The following is a 21,265-nucleotide window of genomic DNA, read 5'->3' as shown; positions in this document are numbered from 1 at the left end:
AAAACTCAAAAGTTAGAGATAGAAGGACAGCAACTGCAGCAGTTGGCTCAACTTTGCAGGAACTGTGCCAAGCAGCTGTGCTGGCTTCATGACCCTCACTATTTTCAGTGGATATGGCTGTGCCGATAAATAAATAAATATATATATATATATATATATATATATATATATATATATATATATATATTAAAGGAAAAAGTTAAGAGAAGCACCTTTTTTTAGTGCATCTTGCCTTAAGATTCTGAGGAAATACGTATTTTATTTCATTTTTGCTGTAGAGACAGGTGGGTCTCACTAAGTAACTCTGGCTGAACTCAATACATAGACCAGGTTGATCTCAAGCTCACAGAGATCTGCTTGCCTTGAGTGTTAGGACTAAAGGTATATGACACCAGGCCTGGCATATGCACCACTTTTAATTAGAACTAATATCATGAGTTTTCAAGCACCATTACTCAGAAATATAGAAATTAGAAATAAAGAAATAGACACTTTCTTTGGACGAAAGTTACTAGCAGACCGTGTCTCTGCCTCACCAGGAAACTACTAAAGTTCCTCTGGGATCAAATAGAATTTTATAAGAACATAATGGACGGAGAGGAGAAAACCTGCGGTGGCTATGAAGGTCCTGATGTGAAATTAATATCTTCTGATGGTCATGAATTTATTGTAAAAAGAGAACATGCATTAACATCAGGAACAATAAAGGCCATGTTGAGTGGTCCAGGCCAGTTTGCCGAGAATGAAACCAATGAGGTCAATTTTAGAGAGATCCCTTTACATGTGCTATCAAAAGTGTGCATGTATTTCACCTACAAGGTCCGCTATACTAACAGCTCCACTGAAATTCCTGAATCCCAGTTGCACTGGAACTGCTGATGGCCGCAAACTTCCTAGATTGTTAAATGAAATAAATTATAATAAACTGTTCATTTTTTTCAGTATTTAATACCTGTAGTTCAGTTTGTAATTTCATATAGCATGTTGCCTGTATGAAATTGAACTCTAAAGTGAATTGCTGAGCAGATTCCCTCTGTCATTTGCATAGCAGAGTTGAAATTTGTTTGCTACATCAACAAATTAAGGACATCTCACAAGCCAAAAAATAAATAAATAATGCCAATTTATAGGTGGCATTCTCTGCTTTCTCTTTTGGATGTGAACTTTGAAATTATAACTGATATAGCAAATCCTGGAATGGAAGCATAAATGAATATTTGACAGGTGAATACAGGGGCTTTTTATGTTTTGGGTGTTTTTTAAAGAACCAGTTCTGATCTTAAGCCACTGAGCATGACTAGAATTATGCAAATAATTACATGAAAAACATGCCGATAACTTAGCCAAACCTTGATTTTTGTAACTCAAAGAATAAGAGTTGAAATTTCTTTGTGTTTTTTGATAAACTGCAGTATTGTTTAAGTGCAAAAAAAGAAATATAGAAACAAATATAAGCATATTTGTTTTATCATGTGTATAGTACTTCATGGGGTCTTGTGGAAGAATTTTTTTTTTAACTATAATAGCTTCAAAAAAGAGAAGGCAATTTACCAAAATTTCTTTTGTTGAAGTTCTTGGGTTTTTTAAAAGATTTATTTATTTATTTACTTATTTATTGTATTTGAATACACTGTAGCTGTCTTAAGACACAGCAAAAGAGGGCATTGGATCCTATTACAGATAGCTGTGAGCCACCATGTGGTTGCTGGGAATTGAACTCAGGACCTCTGGAAGAGCAGCCAGTGCTCTTAACCACTGAGCCATTTCTCTAGCTTTTTTTTTTTTTTTAAAGGGCCTTTGGATTTTCTTCAGTAGATTATCAGGGGCTTATATTTGTTTCTGCTTTGTTGATAGTAAGGCCCTTTGGGGCCCTTCTGAGCAAACACAGGGGGCTATGGGAGGCTTGTATGTGAATGTGAAAACAGGCAGTAACTGAGGTGCCAGATTCTGATCTGGCAATACATTTGCAGAACAGCATTGATTTCATGAGTATAAGCAAGATATCAAGTGCTTTCTCTCTTTTCATTAAAAAGGAGAGGGATGAAAACAGGGAAGTATCAGTACAGAAGTTTGAAATGAAAGTGCTTCGAGGTTCCTGGCTAACAGACTCACAGTGAAGATGAGCTGGGGTGGTCATGTAGCACAGGCCTTTAATCCTAACACTTGGGAGGCTGAGCTAAGCAGATCTTGTGAGTTCAAGACCAGCCAGGGATACCTAGAGAGACCTTGTCTTAATGAATAAGTGAATAAATTTTAAAAGCTATTAAAGAGCTATTTGAATTATGACAACCTATCTTCTCCCTGCTATGCTCCCAGTATATCCTCTCTAGTGCTCTCTAGAGGCTAAAGAGAAAACTACTGATGTTGGAATAAGGAAAAATGAAGGAATAGGAACCACCCACAACACCTGCCAGAGTCACAGTTGTGTGTGTGAAGATACACAGTAGAGCAGGTGCCAGAAAACCACCTAACTTGTTCGCTTCCACTAAATGTCTAGACTTAAATATTACATCAGATCCTAGGAATGATTGTTGATTACCTGTTTTTGAACAAGGGAAAATCCTGGAATTTTTTTTTATTGAGTTTAACTTGAGACTTGACTTGACTTCTGGCAAATCGAAGGTATAAATAAACTTAGAAAATACTTCATCTGATTTCTGTCATACCTTTTTATCAAACCAAGAACATCTTCTGATGCTGGGGATATAGCCCAAGTTAGCACATGTACCTGGCTGGGTTCTATTCCCAGCAAGGTGGGATATGGATGAGTAAATTTGGGGTAGGGGAGAAGAAGGAGAGAAAAAAGAGAGTGTCGTAGAATTTCAGTGCTATGAAGAGACACCACAACCAAGGCAACTCTTTAAAGAAAAATTTAGTTGGAACTGGCTTACAATTTCAGAGGTTTAGTCCATTATCACCATGGTGGAAAAGCATGGCAGTGTACAGGGAGACATGGTGCTGGAGGAGCCAGGAATTCTATGTCTTGATCTGCAGGCAGCAGAAGGAGACTGTACACCACACTGACTATAGTCTGAGCATATAAGAGACCTCGAAGTCTACCTCCACAGTGACACACTGTCCAACAAGGCCACACCTCCAAACAATGCCACTCCCTATGGGCTAAGCCTTTACACAAGTAGGTCTTTTGGGGGGGCATTATTCAAATTCCCCACAGAGAGGGAGGGAGAAGGAAAGAGAAGAGAAAAAAAAATATTTTCTGAAGATGGCATATGTCTAGTCTTAATACCTGGGAAGTGGAAGCAGTGTACCAGCCTTAGCTACATAGCAAGGTAGGGCCAGCCTGGTCTATATGACCTTGTCTCAAATAAATAAATAAATAAATAAATAAATAAATAAATAAATAAAAAGAAAGGAAAGGACATAACAAATACTAGTGAGAATGTGGAAAAATAAGAACCATCACACACTGCTGGTGGGAATGTAAATTAATAAAGCCAATATGAAAGTCACTATGGAAGTCCCTGAAAAAATGAAAAAATAGAACTACCTTATGATCCAGCTATAACATTCCTGGGTATACACCCAAAGGAATCTAAGCCCAAATACCACAGAGATCCCTGCACCTCCATGCTTATTGATGCATTATTCATACCAAGATAGGGGATCAGTATCCACAAATAGAATAATCAGAAAAATGTGGTTTGCATACACAATGGAATTTTATTCAGACACAAAAGGAAGTTATTTCATTTGATAGAAAATAAATGAACCAGAAAAAAAGCCTGCTCACAAAGACAAATATTATTGCCAGGGAATAGTGAGTCCTTTTTACCAATTCTTAGTCTCATAAAATAAGACAACTCAGAAAGAAACTTAAAGACAGAGTTTGAGAGAAAAACAATACTAGGCATGGTAAAAATCTCAGTCTGGGAAGATCTACATAGATTTTTTTTTTAAAGTTGCATTTGCATTACAAAACAGTGGCAGATTCACCATTGGAATTCTCCTACCACCTACATGGAGTCAGGGCCTTCAGGACAGCAAAGATGCTCAGGGGTAACTGACTTAAAATTGTGGCCAGCATCTGAAAAGGTAAATTAAAAGAGAGAGGGAGAGAAAGAGAGAGAGAGAAAGAGGGGGGGGAGGGAGAAGGAGGAGGAGAACAACAACAAATTACACTTTCCTAGAAAGCAAAGGCTTAGTTAGCCTTGAGAATATATGAGTAACTATATTCTGGGAAGGCTTCTGGGGCATTTAAGTACCTATCTCATTAAAGAGATAGTTACTCCTCCCATCTTTTTGACAAGTCTTTAAGTAAAACAGACAGCTTTCCTGAAGGGCAGTTTGCTATCTGCATGATTGTATTGATCAAGGTTCTCCAGAAGAACAGAACTTATGAATGGAGGGGGAAATTATATACATAGAGAAAGAAAAGGGATCTATTAGGATGTCTTATAGGCTCTGATCCTCCTAGTCTAAAATGACTGTCTACCAACAGAAGGTCCAAGAATCCAGTAGCTACTTACTTAGTCTATGAGGCTGGATTTCGAAGCTGGTCTTCAGTATACACTGGAACCCTGAAGAAGTAGTCTCTAATGCCAGTGAAGGAATGGACTTGCTAGCAAGAGTGATCAAGCAGGCAAAGAGAGAGGGAGCAAGCTTCCTTTTTTCTTGTGCTTTGGTCTCACTATGTAGCCCTGGCTGTCCTGGAACTCATATGTAGAACAGGCTGGCCTTGAACTCAGCCACCTTCCACTGTCTCTGGAGTGCTGGGATTAAAGATGTATGTTACCATGCCTGACTTAAATTTTTGTTTTTACTGCTGCTAGAGAAGAAAGCAGGTTACAGCAAAGCCGGGAAGTCTCTGCTGTAGGCCTCAAATATTAACTGTTGACATTCCTGGTCTTTAGGTTGGTAGAAGCTAAAGTGTCTCATTGGTACTTATAAAGATGTTAGGCCAAACACAGGTAGGCAGTAATGCTATTCAGGGGGCAAAAAAATAGCATAAGATAATTTGGCTCTGGATCTACAACATTGGAGCCCTTGAAGTCACTGCAGTTTTAATCAGTCAGCCTTGTACGAGTTCAAATACCCTTTCTGTTTTTCTCTTTTTCCATTTCAGGCTAATTTGTGCTTCGTGGATATTGACAACCATTTTATTGAATTGCCTGAAGAATTTCCACAGTTCCCCAATAAAGTGGATTTTATCCAAGAGCTGTCTGAAGTTCTTCTCCAATTTGGGATTCCTCCTGAGGGCAGTCTACATTGTAGTGAGAGTGCCACCAAATTGAAGAATATGGTTCTGAAAGATTTGGCTAATGACAAAAAGAATGGAAATGTCCCCAACAACAGCGTCAGCGTGTATGAGCTACTGAAGGGCAGTGAAACTATAGCCCGCCTCCAGGCTCTTGCCAAGAGAACCGGAGTGGCTATGGAAAAAATTGACCTCCCAGCTTCTCTGAATGAAAAAGAAAAGGATTTAAAATTGCAGTGTGAAGAGGCAGACTTGAGGGACTACCAGCTCAATGTACAGCTGCGAGAGGTCTTTGCCAACCGCTTTACACAGATGTTTGCAGATTATGAAGCATTTGTGATTCAGACTGCCCAGGACATGGAGTCCTGGCTGACCAACCGGGAACAGATGCAGAACTTTGACAAAGTAAAAAGAACTGCAGTTTTCCTCTTTATGATTATTAACAGCCTAAATTACTAATCTTTTTAACTTTTTTTTTTATAACATTCTTCCTTTTTTCTTTTTACTTTGACAAAGTAAAAAGAACTGCAGTTTTCCTCTTTATGATTATTAACAGCCTAAATTACTAATCTTTTTAACTTTTTTTTTTATAACATTCTTCCTTTTTTCTTTCTTTCCTTCTAAATTATCTTTAATCTTTTTTTTTACAGTCAAGTCTTTATCCCCCTCTAGGCTCACCCTCTTCCTCTTCCCATTCCTCCTCCCCCACCCCCACCCCCGTCTTTGTCTACAAGAGGATCTTTTTAACTTTTTAAACACAAGTTTTTCTTTTTTTTCTTTTTCTTTTTTTTTCCATTCCATTAGGTACTTTATGCTAGATAAAATAGTTTCACAAGAGAACAAATCCTTGGGTGGTAGAAGTAGAGGAATGCAAGGCTGTCCTCTGCTTTGTAGTAAGTTTGAGAACAGCCTGAGAAACCTGAGACCTGTCTCAAAAACAAAAAAGCAAATTGACCGCTCATAAAACTGGGCTTTAAATTGTGTATTAAATAGCTATATCTTAACTTTCTGTACTTGAACAATGTTTAAATTATAGGAACTTGAATTTCACAAGTTTTTTGATTTTCACTTGTTTTATGACTAACTCTAAAAAAAAATTAAACCTGTTCCTTTTCTAAGAAATTCTTACTGATAGTTTAGTTTTCACCTAGTGATGTAAGTCAGAATTTGTTCATGTAAAGGTAACAGTTGAGTTTCATAAGCCTAATTTTTATATCTTTAGTATCTTAAAAGAGAACGAATGAATAAATTGGGTTTTATGACCGTTACTCTAGGATTATGTTTCAGGGTTTTTAGAAAAGGAGACTAGAAAATGTGTCAGCTTTTACTGTCCTGTGGAAGTGACTTTCAAGGTGTGCTGCCTTCTGTCCAGTGTTGTTCATGTGCCCTGGGTTTCTCCAACAGACACAGCACTAGAGATGCCCAGAAGTCTTTTAGGCCACGGGGATGCAGTTCAGTCCTCTGCCTCTGTTACCGCCGAACAGACATCACTCTGCTGTTAGAATGTGTCAGAGAAGAACTCCCAAAGGAGCCATCACACTCCAAGATGCTAAATGCTTAATTTTGGAGCATCTTACAAATACATTTTTACTAAATGTTTGTGTATTTTCTGATTTCACTAGATCTTTTTTCTTATTTATTATGTGCATCAGGACTTACTGGTGTACTTAATGCTTAATTAAAATTTTTTTAATGTTAAGAAATCTTTTTTCAAATATATTTCTGCTCTGTGAGCTGTCCTCATTTTTGCTTAATTTTACTATAATTTTTCTCCAGCTTAAAAACTAAACTTATATATTCATGATCTATCTTTGGAGCAGTTCAAATTCTGATTTAAATTTATATCATAGTGCCTTTTTCCTTTTTATACTTTATGTAGTTTCATACTAGAAGTGGAATTCTTTCTGTATAACCCCTAAAAAAATGAAAAGTACATGTTGGGTTCCAGAACGCTGTGGACAGCTTACTTTTCACAAAGGAAATATACAGGGCATAGTAGTCTTGCAAGCCAACTTCTGGTTGCTTTTAAATTTTATAGAACACAAGAATCTGAAAATCAAAGGCCTGATGAGGGGAGGCCATATCCATCCTATAAAAAGTAAATGTGATGTTCAACTGTGAAATAGCACTTAAGGAGGTGAACTGATTTCTAGAGATTATTATGAGTCTGTCTGGGTATTTGGACTTACATAAGTGCATTCATACTTGAAAAGTGGATTCTATAAAGGTTTTATTAAAAGTCTCCTAGCCGGGCAGTGGTGGCGCACGCCTTTAATCCCAGCACTTGGGAGGCAGAGGCAGGTGGATTTCTGAGTTCGAGGCCAGCCTGGTCTACCGAATAAGTTCCAGGACAGCCAAGGCTATACAGAGAAACCCTGTCTCGAAAAACAAAAAAAAAAACAAAAACAAAATAAAAGTCTCCTAAAGTACTGAGATGGAAAAATTAAATATGCCAGGAAGTAGTTGGTGAGTACTAAGCAAAGCATCTTATGTTTTAATTGCCCCCATCTGTGTCTGAACTGCCCCATCTCTCTTCTTTGGGCTCTGATACACCAAGTCCACTCTGAAGAGTGAAAGAATGAAAAGCAAACCAACACAATGACTAAAACAGGAATTCACTTACAAGTTTGAGCTGATATTAACCACTATTTAGAATCCCAACATACATCACACATGAACCCGCAGAGCACAAAAAGTATGAACACTTCAGATTAAAATCCAGTTATAAATTATTACATCAGACAGGCTAGTAGGAGAAAATAATAGCCTGTATGTTTTTGAAGGTCCACTTTTTTTTAGGCAATGTTCTCTCTTTAAGTCTCAGGCAACTGTGTCTGAGTTTGATCTTGAGTTAACAAGAATTGAGCCTAGAAAAACATCTGCTTGACCAAAAGAACTTGATTAATAGGCACAAATTCTACACTGTCATTTTTAAGTTCTTGCATAATCACGTAAATTATTGTGATATATACATATATATTTCAGTTACACATCTAGCAGCCTTCTGGTAGAGGTTCATTTCCTAAGCTGGAATCAGAGTGCAGAAGAGATTACGTGCAGGGGAGAAGAATCACAATGTAAATGAAGTGAGTGGTTGACAGTCCATTGTATGGTGACGTATCCACCATTGTTCACTAATGTCCTCTATTCTCCATTATGGTCATCAGTATACTAATATAAATCAATTTTGAAATGTAAGATCAATACCAAAGCCCTAAGTGACCTAAAGTCTGTAACTTAGAGAAAAAGAAAAACAGACTTGCAAGACTTTTTAAATGCCAAGTATCAATTTTATGTGTAATAAGTTTGAAATGTAATGATCTTAACAACAAACGTCAGGTTCATCTTTTATAATATTAAGATAAAAATAATAATTTGCCAATTATCTCTTTACAGGCTTCTTTCCTCTCTGACCAGCCTGAGCCTTACCTGCCATTTCTTTCACGCTTCATTGAAACACAGATGTTTGCCACCTTTATTGATAATAAAATCATGTCTCAATGGGAAGAGAAAGACCCTCTGCTTCGGGTCTTTGATTCTCGGATTGAGAAGATCAGATTGTATAATGTGAGGGCACCTACTCTGAGGACATCTATATATCAGAAATGCAGCAGTTTAAAAGAAGCAGGTATATTACCATATGTTGGGGTTTTTTTTAAGTGCACAATCATTTCTTTTTATAAACTGTTGACTTTTTCAACACAAAAAAATCATTTTCTTTTTGGGAGGGGAGAAGGGAAGCTCAAAACAGAGTTTCGTTGTGTAACTCGGGCAATCCTGGAACTTGCAATGTAAATCAGGCTGCCCTCCAACTCAGATTTGCCTGTCTCTGCTTCCTGCATGCTAGGATTAAAGGCGTGGGCCATCACCACTAAACTACAAAGTTAATTTTCATTTTGGGACATCATGAATAATCCTGGTGTTAGCAAGAAGTGTTTTTGTACTTTTCTTAAGATTTCTGTGAATTCCTATTCCTATGGGCATTCCTTTTCCTTTACCCCAAACAAGAAAAAAAAATAATAATAATAAATTGAATTGTTTGACAAGAAGATGCAGATTTTTGTTATTTTCTTGTGTTGGAAAAAAATATGTTAACTTCTCTCTTGCTACTGATGTTGCCTTTTTACTCATCACTTCTTGTTTCTAGCTATTAATTTAAAATAGTAAACGTGAAGTTGGGCATAGAAGTACATGTGTAAATCCCAGCACTAGACAGGCCAAGCAAGAAGGGCCAGGAGTTAAGGCCAGCCCGGGCAGTGCAGCAAGAGTCAGTCTAAAGTAAAACCAAAATAAAAAGGAGATCTGAGACACTGTCTAGTTTACATAACCTAAAACAGTTCTTATTTGCTCTGTGGTAGTTACATAGTTTCATTTCTTGAAATTAAACCTCTAGACATTTGCATTCAAACTAGAGTCTCTCAACCCTAACATCAGTTTCCCTCAAATAATGAGAAGTTTTCTTGGTCTTGTCTGATAGTGCAATACATTCTGTTAAATTAATAATCATACCAAGAGCCAGCATCTGAGTCCTTCCTGTGTGTCAGTCATTATGCCTTTTTGCCTTGCCTTGATATGCCTTTTTATGTGTAGTCTTAATGACAGGGTATATGCATAGATATTTTCTCATTCTGTGGGTTAGGAAACTGAAACATTAAAGAACTTGATTGTGGTTCTATAGCAAGTTATTGGTAGAGCCATGAATTGGATCCAAATCTGACTGATTTCTAATATCTAAAGCCCTAATCTTTTTAGCGGTTTTATTCATTAACAAATACATAAAATGTCCCAATTCATGTAGTTTTATACATTTATGCTTTGCTCCCAACCATTCTTTGCTGAGTAGAGATACATATCACACAAGTGCCTCTTCATTTATTTATTTTCATTCAATAAAAAGTGGCACTTTTAAATTTAGACCAGATTTCCTACTGGCTCACAAGGACACAGCAGATAAGAAGCTCTTCTTGCCCTGCTTCTACTGCTCACCTTCTCATCTCTATTTAAATGGCTCAGTCATGAGAGGAATAGAGTTGTTTTAGTATTATCAAGGAAAGAAGTATTAAATGATAACATATGCAATGCTTGTAGTCTTCAACATCACTCTGTATTCCCATGTATAAGGGCAACTTCCTAGAGCCCCTTCAGGAAGTGGCAAGTGCCTCTGTGTTTCTAGAACCTGAGGAGACAGAATAAGTGAAGTTGTTTGCTCGAAGAATTGACTTCCGATGCTTTTAATAGTTACATAAATACCTCATTTGGAAAATTTCATTCCTCTCTTCCTGACAGAATTTTTAAAAATGGAATTAAGTACCAATTCCTTAGCTTAATGTGCCTCTGGAAAAATCTTACTAATTAAAATGGATTTTCTTTTTGCCTCCTGGAGCTTGATAATCCCACTCTCATCACAGAAATTGTGTGAACTTCCTGAAAATATACCACTAGAGACTTAGCATTTCAGAAAATAAGATTAGGTTAAGACCATAGTTCCCTAGAAATTTAAAGACTTGAAAAAGTAAAAGAAGACTGTCTATGGTACCCTCTATCCCTCACAGGTGTCTGTCTGTCTGTCTGTCTCTCTCTCTCTCTCTCTCTCTCTCTCTCTCTCTGTGTATGTGTGTGTGTATGTGTGTCTGTCTGTCTCTGTTGGTGTTCCCCCCCCCCCCACCGTGTGTCTGTATGTCTCTCTGTATGTGTATGTGTGTGTTCTCAATGCTTGCCTTGGGCATGGCGGAGAAGCATGCTACCGATGTTTAGACTTCTTGATTTTGAGATGGTCTTAATAAATTGCACAGGAAAGTCTTGGGCCCACAATCGTCCTTCCTTGGCTTCCTGACTAGCTGGGGTTACAGGCCTGTATCACCAGGCCTGGCTCAGTTATTTCTTTCTTCAGGTAAAATTTCACTTCCTTACCCTTCAAAAAAAAGAGAACATAGAGATGGGTGTTATTTCTGGCATTGGACTCTTGCTGGCTTTGGCGTGTATGTGTTCGTGTGCTTCTGTTGCTGTTGTACCTCTAACCAAAAAGAATTTTGATTTGCAGGTGAACTTACAAAGCACAGGCTATCTGCTGTTGACATTGTGGCCCCATAGTCTTACGATTTCTATGTAGAAAAACAAAAACTGGATAGGAATATAATTTACTTTTTCCTTACCAATCACCACAACCAATATTGATTCATACCTTGAAATTCTTTAACAGTAGACCCCTAACCTCACAAAGCAAGCATTTGATAATTTCTGAATATTCAGTATTCTCTGGCAATATAATTACCAAAAAGTTACATTGCTGTATGCTCCCTGTGGCATCTTATATATAAAGTCTAGAGTAACTGTGAATTATGATTCTTATTTCAAAACAAAGTTTAAAAAAACCTTTCCAAGTAAAAGAAAGAAAGTAATTATTAAATAGATTTCTCTGTCATTGAAAGTCAGGTGGAAAAAACTGAAATTCCTTTTCCTTTTAAGAGGACAAAAGCTGTCAGTGGCATAAAGGGGATTTTGTTATACTTCATGCAACATAAAATTGAGAAAGACTTTTTATAATTTTATGCTGTAATTCTAGACATTGATATGCTAAAACTGTCAATTAATTATGTTTATAAATATCAGGAAGCATATGTGTAGGTTTTGCTATAATGTCCATTGTGCAAACATTTCCCTTACAGTATTTACTGATTAAATATTATGAAACATGGGGACCTATAACTAAAATTGTATAGGCTGAGGGGACATCACTGAAGATTAAATGATATTTCATATTAAAACCTTTGGGTCTCTCTATGCATACAATAGAACATTTAAAGTGTATTTTAAGAAAAATCACAAGCTATACATTAAAAGTCCAATAAAAACTTGGGACTTTAATCCCAGCACTTAGGAGGCCGAGGCAAGGTGAATCTCTTTGAGTTGTGGCCAGCCTGGTCTATACAGAATTCTAGTCCAACAAGAGCTACATAGTGAGACCCTGTCTCAAAAAACAACAAAAGTACAATAAAAGAAGGTTGGGATAAATTCATATTGTCTCTAAGAGAAGTACATCTCAACATTTTAAAGTTTTAGGTCATGGCAAGCAGCATTCATCTATGTACAGAGTGTCTGGGTGGAGCCCTCCTGTGGTCCTGTGTCACACTCTGGTTTTTCTTTGTCATACAGCTCTTCTGCCTCTTCTGTGGTCTGGTGTCAGGCAGTATTAAGCATTGTTCTGACAAGAACAGAAAAGGTCTTGAGCAGAATCTTCCAGTGGAGCTTAGCCTAGGTGTGGAGAATGACCAGCTCTCAGTCTGCTGGCAGAGAGCAGCATAAAGTTACCTTTGTCTCTTAAGCAACATAATCATTATTCTTGCAGGGATCTGTTTACCACATAACTCTGATTCCAATCTGTTATTCCTTTTTAATAATCCTCAAGCAAAAGATTGGAGGGTTGTTAGTCTTTCATCTCTAATAATACATTTTCTCTAGTAGATAAAATCATTTTTAAAATCAGGGTTGTTTTGTTTTCCTGAAGTAAATCACTTTTGTTGAGAGAACCCCCACCCCCACTAAATTGAAGGTATTTTAGAATAGACTTGTTGAGAAATCCTCCTTCATCTTTGACCTATTTTATTCTTGAAAAGTCCAGGGACTTTTTTAATTTGGACATTTTTAAAATGCCTACTTCTTATTTACTTCTTCCCTGACTTCCCTAAAGTGAGATTGTAGACTTCATGCAGTTCCTTGTTCCTGTATATGATGAGCCATGAATATTTACTAGACACCTGCACACACAGGGGCAGCTGAGCTTGCGTCTTTTCCTCTCCTTACACTGACTTAGCTCAAGAGTTTTGTTTGCTATCTTATTTTTTAATACCATGCTTATAACTGTATTTTAGTTAAAGATATTGAATTTCCCATTTAAAAAACAATTGTTTATCCTTTAATCCGAGCACTCAGGAGGCAGAAGCAGGTGGATCTCTGTAAGTTCCAGGCCATCCTGGTCTGCACAGTGAGTTCCAGGACAGCCAGAGTTACATAGTGAGACCTTGTCTCAAATTTAAAAGAAAAGAAAAAAGAAAAAAAAAAAAAAAAAAAAAACAGTTTTAGAGTGTCTGAATGACTTTTCTGTAGGTGTATGAGTATATGATTCAGTATGTTTTTAGGATTGAAATGTCTCTAATTTAATATAACTTTAATTTATAGCCCAGTCAATTGAACAAAGACTGATGAAAATGGATCACACTGCAATCCACCCACATCTACTTGATATGAAAATTGGTCAAGGGAAATACGAGCAAGGGTTCTTTCCAAAGTTACAGTCTGATGTCTTGGCAACAGGACCAGCCAATAACAAGTAAGCATGCATTTTACTTATGATTAGTGGAATGAAAGAAGGTTCTACAGTGTTAACTAGGCAGTGTGTGAGCGTTAAATATCTTATATGTTTATGTCTTTTAATCACCATATTAATCTAGATTGAATTGACTTTTAATTCTGTTAGGTAAAAGACTCTAAAGACCAGTTGGTTTTTGTTTTGTTTTGTTTTGTTTTGTTTTACAAAACTGTAAATAGGCACATGGTTTGGGTTTGGTTTTTTGTTTTGTTTGTTTTGTTTTGTTTTGTTATTGTTGTTGCAACTGAGCTGGAATTCAGTATTTAATCCAAACCTTGCCACAAACACATGAACTGCAAATTACTTTTCATGAGTCCCTTCCCCATCCATGCTAGAAGGTTGACTGGCTTGTTCTTATACAAGCAAACACAGTCACTGTGAGTTCATTTATGAAATGGCCCAGTCTTGGATGGAAAAACAGTTTAACAATAGTCCTCCTTGACCTCTTTCTTTCTCTTTCTTTCTCTCTCTCTCTCTCTCTCTCTCTCTCTCTCTCTCTCTCTCTCTCTCTCTCTCTTTCACACACACACACACACACACACACAAGTCTTTTGGTTGGTTGATTGACTGGGTGGCTGGTTAATTTTTTAAGACATGCTTTCTCTGTATAGCCTTGGCTGTCCTGGAACTCCCTTTGTAGACAAGGCTGGCTTTGTACTCACCTCAGTGAGTCCACCTGCCTTTGCCTCCCAGCACTGGGATTAAAGGTGTGAGCCACCCCTGCCTAGTTCATTCTGTCTTTTACAGTGATCCTTGAGCCTTCAGTGACAGGGAGCTGGGCACAATTCTCATAATGCCTCTGTTTCTAGAGTGGTGGGATTGCAGATGTGTGGTACCACACATGTTTTATATAGTGCTGGAGATGAAATTGAAGGCTTTGTTCATGCTGGGTGAGAATTCTACCAACTAAGCTACATCTCTAGATCTCACACTTTATTTTCCTTTTATTTATAAAATGTTCTGATTGTTTGAATCACTTTGATATAACTGAGTATCCTGTTGTGCTGACAGTTCTTATTTCCCTTTGATAGCATTGTATTTTTATTATTATTATTATTATTATTATTATTATTATTATTATTATTCATTTGGTAAGTATTGGTGGTACCACTAGTATATATGAGGACTGTCCTGGTTAGAGATTTAACAGTGAATCCAGCTTGGTGGTACAAACCTGTAATCTTAACATTTGGGTAAGTGAGGTGAATTCAAGGCCAATCTGGGCGACATAGACAGACTGTTTTGGATGGGCAGGCAGATTTAGCAATGAAATGAACATAACAACATTAAAAGTACTTTGAAGCACAAGAAAAAAACAATAAATATATAGATGTATATGATTTATATCAAGCATGATGGCTCACGGTTGTAATCCCAGCACAAAGGAGTCTAAGACAGGAGCAGCCCAACTTCAAGAACAGCCTGGATTATATAACAAGTATGAGGCTAGAGGCCACTGAGTACCTTTCTCTCCAGTAACAAAGTAAAATAAGCAGAGACGGAAACTAGGGAGTACTTCATCTTGGATATCTTGTTGCTCAGAGTCAGGATGATCATGAGGTTGGGTAGCATATCTGGGGACAGGACCTGCCCAAGCTCCAGTCTGTTGTACGCCACCATGGCACCACCTAAGCACAGGGCAGCACCAAGGCCCAGTGCTCTCCTCCCCCCAGCTCCCCGCCCCAGCTCCTCCCAGCAAGGGGGAGAGCCCAAATGGCAACACTAGCAGCAGCTCCAGGCAGCTGCCAGCCCCAGCCCTAGGCAGTGCAACACCAGCCCTACTCAGCATCCTCTGTCTTCCACAGAGCTCTGCTCCCTCAGCTGTCATCCCACTGCACACCATCCTGCCTTGACTGGTACCCTATACCCTGCACAACCATGGTGCTTGTAGCCTGATGGAAGTGCTGCAGCTTCAAGCTCTCTTCCCTCAGTAATTTTCTTAAACAGTGTTCATTTCCCTGTTTTTGAAACAAATTTATATTTTTTCATATTCTTAGTGTTTATTTGTACCAAACTATTAACCCTAATTTGTTTTGAGAAGATTCTTTCAGATTTCTCATTGGTTAGTTGGTTTAGCTTAGGGTTTATTGAGACCAAATCTTATCAGGTAGTTTGCCGGCCTACAATAAATACATTGTCCTCTTGTCTCTACCCCCCAAGAGATAAGATTATAGACGTGTGCCCTGTGCCTAGATTAACCCTCGTTTTTTTAGTCCCTGTGAAATTTGTATTAGCAGCTATTTTTGTGGCAGTACTATTTCTCCTTTTTAAGATTACATTTATTAGGGGGAGTGCACATGTGCCATGGTGCACATACAGAGACCAGAGGACAGCCTTTGGGAGTCAGCCCTCTCACTTCAGCAGGTCACCAGGCTTGGAGGCAAGCTCCTTCACCCACAGGAGGATCATGATTTTCAAGGCCTCTGTGCCAAGATCTGCACTTAGGCCTTTGTACATTTTCTATATTAATTATGTTCTAGTTTTTGTGAGCTATTTATGCCATGTAGTTTTTATAAGAATAAGCTGTAGAAATTACATTTTGTCCTACATTCATCAGTTGAGTGGTAGCTCTTGAGGGTGAAATGGAAAATGTTGAGACTAGAGAGTTGATAGAGGGCATAAGGAGATATTCGTGGCATAAAGGAAACTGGGAACTGGTATGGCATGAGACCAAGGGATCAAGGACAGTTTTCCCCAAGTCTGGGCTCTGTTGAGCAAGGTAAGAAGGGAGAGGATCATTACAGAGGAAAGGGCACTAGTTTTGGAGCACTTTGTGTGATTTTTCTTGAGTCTTAGACCAGAACCAAAAGAAAAAAAAACACATGAGGTCTGAACATGGGAATCAAGTTACAGAAGAGCTAATGTAACAAGAGGCAGGCATTCACACATTAGATGGAAATATTTAAGATTTCTGAAGCTGGGCTAGAGAGATGGTTCAGGAATTAAGAGCACTGGCTGCTCTTCTGAAGTACCTGGGTTCAATTTTCAGCAACCACATGGCAGCTCACAACTGTCTGTAACTCTAGTTTCAGAGGACCCAATAGCCTCACACAGACAGACACACAGGCAAAACACCAATGCACATGAAATAAAAATAAATTTAAAAATGTTTTAATTTAAAACACAAGTTTTTTTATAAAATATTTTATAATACAGGCCACCATTTTATAGAAACACAATCATACAATTTTAGAACCCAGAGCAATCACATTCTAGCTCCCTGACACAAAAGAAACTTAGGTTTAGAAAGTATGTAACATTTAGTACCTTCTTTTTAAAATTTCAATTATTTATTTATTTTTTAAATGCTTGTGTGCATGTGTCTGTGAGAGTATGTGCCATGTGACTAAAGATCACTGGAAACCAGAGTTACAGGTGGTTGTAAGCTGCCCAAGGTGCTGGAACCACACTCCAGTCCTGGAAGAGGAGCCAGAACCACATTCATGTCATGGTGTCTGAAATTACAACTTTAAACATATTTTGAAAAGAATTGATTGAAAGAGCTGGGTATGGTAGCACAAGAGATGGGAGGATCATGATTTCAAGTCCAGACTAAACTTTACAGCAAGACTGTCCAAAGAAAAAACCAAGCAAACCAGAGAAGAAAAAAACAGCTGTTGCCAGCCTTTTGTGCAGAATGGCTCATTCTTTCTGTTTCTAAAAAAATAAATAAATAAATAAATTCCATGTCTTTTTATTTGGCTATTTTTTTAAAATCTACATTGTCTTGGGTATATTTACTTTCTAGTCGCTGGGTGAGTCGAAGTGCCACAGCTCAGCGCAGGAAAGAGCGCCTTCGCCAGAGCTCGGAACACATTGGGCTGGACAGTGACTTACGGGAGGTATGTGGTCTGGCTGTCTGGGATCCCAGGATGCAGAGGTCAGAGAACTCACCAGGAGGTGTCACTATGCATAATCTTTCAAGTTCTTTTTTAAAGCAATTCATCTAGATGTTAAAATATTATTTTTGAACTGAAGTGTAGCAGAAAACACTTTGCCAGTTTTATCCTTTTATTCATCTAAGATAGGGCTTTATTTCTATGTGTTAAATCATATAGAAGCTTTGTTTAGGGTAAAATTTTGGCCATTAGGTCTCCTGAAGAGAGAAGTATTGAGATGCACCTATATCTAAGTTTCAAATAGGCAGAGTTAGTAAAGATACATTAACATATTTTTTGTCCTTGGTTTTCGGACCCCATTTTTAGATATACTAGAGCTGTTCTTAGATTAACTGTGCTCTATTTGTATTCATTGAAAATAAAATTCAAATTAGGTATAAACAATACTTGGTTTCTTGTAAAGAAAAGAAAATGCACTCAGAATTTCTGTTAACTCTTTTATGAGCTCAAATGTATAGAAATACAAAAGAAAGCACCATTCCAAATCTTACTTTCTGTACTTGTGTTCGTACATGTGTGATTTTAAGCTTTTTCTTCAGAGCCTTTCCTGTTCATTGCCTCTCCTCTGTTGCCCCGCCCCTTGTCATCATATCATGTGCATGCAGGTTTTGCTTCTCTTTCTATCTTTGCTTTTTTTTTTTTTTCTTTCTTTTCCTTTTTCTACTTTTCTGTCATTGAAACATCGCCATCATTTTAGCCTTCCGGGGAACTTTTGGTCTGCCAGAACTCCATGGCATTCTGGGAGTGGGATCAGGGCCCAAGTCCTCCTGCACGGCTTCCTAAAAAGTCCTTCTCTGAATGCTGCCTGGTATGTCCTTTGCCTTGAAAGTGCTTCACAAGATTGCTTGAATGGCCCACACATAAGAGTGCATGTAGCATGTTTGATCTCTGCTTCATCTAGCCTGTTTGCCCGTTTTTGCTGGAATGTGCTCACACAGGCAAGTCTATAATGTTAACAGTAAAATTGACACTCGACTCCTGAGTCTTTGGGTACTTATGTATATATTTGTGTGTATGTGTATTTATGTATGTGTATATTTACATGTATATATATCCTCGGTAACAAATTGCTTTTCTTAAGTTGGAGAGGAATGTATTATAATTCTTTCTTATTTTAAGCATTTTTTTCACAAGTGCAAAAGTGGCTGAATATCAGCTTTTCTTTTGCTAGCTGTTTGTCTCTGTAATGTTTTAATTTAATCTCCTGGTCTACATTTTGTGTTTCAGAAAACTCATTGTCATAGAGTGTTAGTGCTAAGAGGAACCTTTGAGGTCTTCTTGTCTAACTTGACATAATTTAGCTGACAAGCAAGAAATTTGCTCACAGTTAAATGGACATACAAAGGCAAGGCTGAGCCTGTAGCACAGGACTCCTAATGTCCAGGCTCAGTCTCTTCCCATTAATCATGCATACCAGTCTGCTCTAACCACTGCTCACCTGAGGGTACAAATACTCTAAGACTCTGGCTTACAACTTTTGCCTCATTGTGTTAGTCCTTTACATTTACATAAGATTGCTCTTTAAAGAGCACTTAGTTCAGTGTTTATTGAACAACATTGCAATTTCATATTTATTTACTAATGGCTTATTGCTTCATCTTTGGTTGGTGTCTTTTCTGGGTGGTGGTAGTGGTGGTTGTTGCTGTCATTGTTTTGAGACAAGACATCAACCTTATTATTGACTGGCCTCAAACTCACAGAATCTGCATGCCTGTGCTTCCCATGATCTGGGATTAAAGGTGTACACCACCTTACCCAGCTGTTTTAGGGGTGTGTGTGTGTGTGTGTGTGTGTGTGTGTGTGTGTGTGTCTGTCTGTCTGTCTGTCTGTCTGTCTGCCTGCCTGCCTGCCTGCCTGCCTGTCTTATGTGAATAACACATGAATACAGTGCCCTCAGAGGCCAGAAGAGAGCTTGGAATCTCTTGTAGCTGTAGTTTCAGGCATTGTGAACTGTCCGAAGTGGGTGCTGAGAACCAAACTCAAGTCCTCTGCAATATCAGTAAACACTCAGCACCACTGAGCCATCTCACCAACCCCACCACACCCAGTTTTTATATGGTGCTGAGGCTCAAATCAGGGTTTTGTGCATGCTAGCCAAGCACTCTACAATTGAGCTACACTTTCAGTGGGAAAACTCTTTAAACATTAATAACTTATTTTTACCAATCTTCATATCTAGCCTTTGATACTGTCCCCAAATGAAATCTAATTCTCATATAGGAATGCTGCCTTGGAGCTCAGATTGACTTTTCTGAAACTGATTTTATTTCCTACATTTACTTACTTGAAAATTAACTTTCAGTATGTATATATGCCCATTGCTACATTTAAATGCCCTACTGATAACAGGTTTCTCAAACTCAGTTCCTCCCCCAACCCCTTTTTCATTTGAATAATACTTAAAATAGATAAGTACACATAGGTGCTGAAGAAACTGCTTCTTGGGGAATTCATTTGCTTTCTCAGTGATTCTTTAAAGTATTAGACTGGGAAAAGGCTATATCAGTTTGTTAATGTTGCCTTTTGTCATAACATTGAGAGAAACTGACCACTTAATCAGTAAGATTTTCAGCAGTTCTAACAGGTTAATTTTCCTCTAAAAGGGAAACAAATTCTCATACATTTAAAGAATGTAAAGTAGTTTACATATCATCAGCTTCTCATCAGATTCTCCCCTTAAGCTAATAAGGGTGGATTTACATCTGTGTCTGTGGATGTATGAGTTCACTAGCTTACAATCTTTCTCCCTCAACAAAATACTAGTTTTACTATATGATTTAGAGCAATTCTTCAAAAATGTAGTCTTAAGACACTTGGATCTTTTGGAGATTATGCCTTGTCATCTTGATGCAAAAGTCTAGATGAGGTTTTTCAGGTAGCATACAGACACAGAGAACATAGTTTTCCACTAACAAGTGGGGGGGAGGTAGGGGGTTAGGGGAGGGGCAGTGTTCTGTTTGCTTGCTTGCTGGTTTACTATTATGGTTTTGAGACTTGATCTTGAGTATCTCAGCCTGGACTCAAACTTGCCATGTAAACAAAGATGACCTTGAACTGCTGATCCTTCTGCCTTCACCTTCCAAGTGCCCAGCCCATGGGTATGCACCACCAAACATGGTTTACGTGGTGCTCAGGATTGCTCCCAAGACCTGTGCGTGATACGAAAGCTCTCTACCAACAGAGCTGTACCCCTTTCCCTGTTTTTGGCTTTTATGGAAATTCACTAAATAAAGTTCAAGAACCTTGGGGGGGGGGAGGGAGGAGGAGGAGAGGGAGAGAGAGAGAGAGAGAGAGAGAGAGAGAGAGAGAGAGAGAGAGAGAGAGAGAATGAGAATGAATATCAACAGAGGACTCTGGACATAATACTAGGGATTATAGAACAAAGCAAGGGAAGGTGTTATGTAAACATCTTAGAGTCTTCCCATCTACCTCATCCCAGTGTTAGAAGCACATGATGCTTTTTAGCCATTTCTGTGAGCTAGATAGCATGCACCATACAATGAGATGCATCATTAGTAGACATTAGCTGATATGACTGAGGTCATAAAAATTAGCTGCAACACAATTCTGATACTGTCGAAACTCAGAGCTAAGGGTTTGTCTGAAGATTAGTGCCCTTGATGACTGAGGAATTTAAAGTCTCTGCTGAGAGGAGTAGAACAGAGGAAGTCAGTGACCTGAGAACAACTCCATTTCTGTGAAACCTCAGACTAGACACCTAAAGTTCTTTTCTCTTACCTTGATCCTAACTAATCATAATTCTGGTGGTCCCATTAAAAAGACTAA

At 38.1% G+C, this 21,265-nt stretch overlaps 1 protein-coding gene and 1 pseudogene across 5 annotated transcripts in view; both read left to right on the top strand.

Annotated features, from left to right (window-relative positions):
- The window catches only part of Dennd5b (DENN domain containing 5B), a 127,442-nt gene that overhangs the window by 55,557 nt on the left and 50,620 nt on the right, over positions 1–21,265 (top strand). For all 5 annotated transcript variants that reach the window (XM_034511622.2, XM_034511621.2, XM_076940923.1 and 2 more), the window contains 4 exons: positions 5,084–5,620; positions 8,612–8,843; positions 13,391–13,541; positions 17,329–17,422. In XM_034511622.2, the coding sequence (XP_034367513.1) occupies positions 5,084–5,620; positions 8,612–8,843; positions 13,391–13,541; positions 17,329–17,422 (1,014 nt within the window). The remainder of the gene's footprint in view (positions 1–5,083; positions 5,621–8,611; positions 8,844–13,390; positions 13,542–17,328; positions 17,423–21,265) is intronic.
- LOC117714895 (elongin-C pseudogene) lies at positions 267–1,224 on the top strand (annotated as a pseudogene).

Source organism: Arvicanthis niloticus, chromosome 9 (assembly GCF_011762505.2).
Source record: "Arvicanthis niloticus isolate mArvNil1 chromosome 9, mArvNil1.pat.X, whole genome shotgun sequence".
NCBI classification, from domain to species: domain Eukaryota; kingdom Metazoa; phylum Chordata; class Mammalia; order Rodentia; family Muridae; genus Arvicanthis; species Arvicanthis niloticus.
This window is presented reverse-complemented; position numbering and strand designations above follow the sequence as displayed.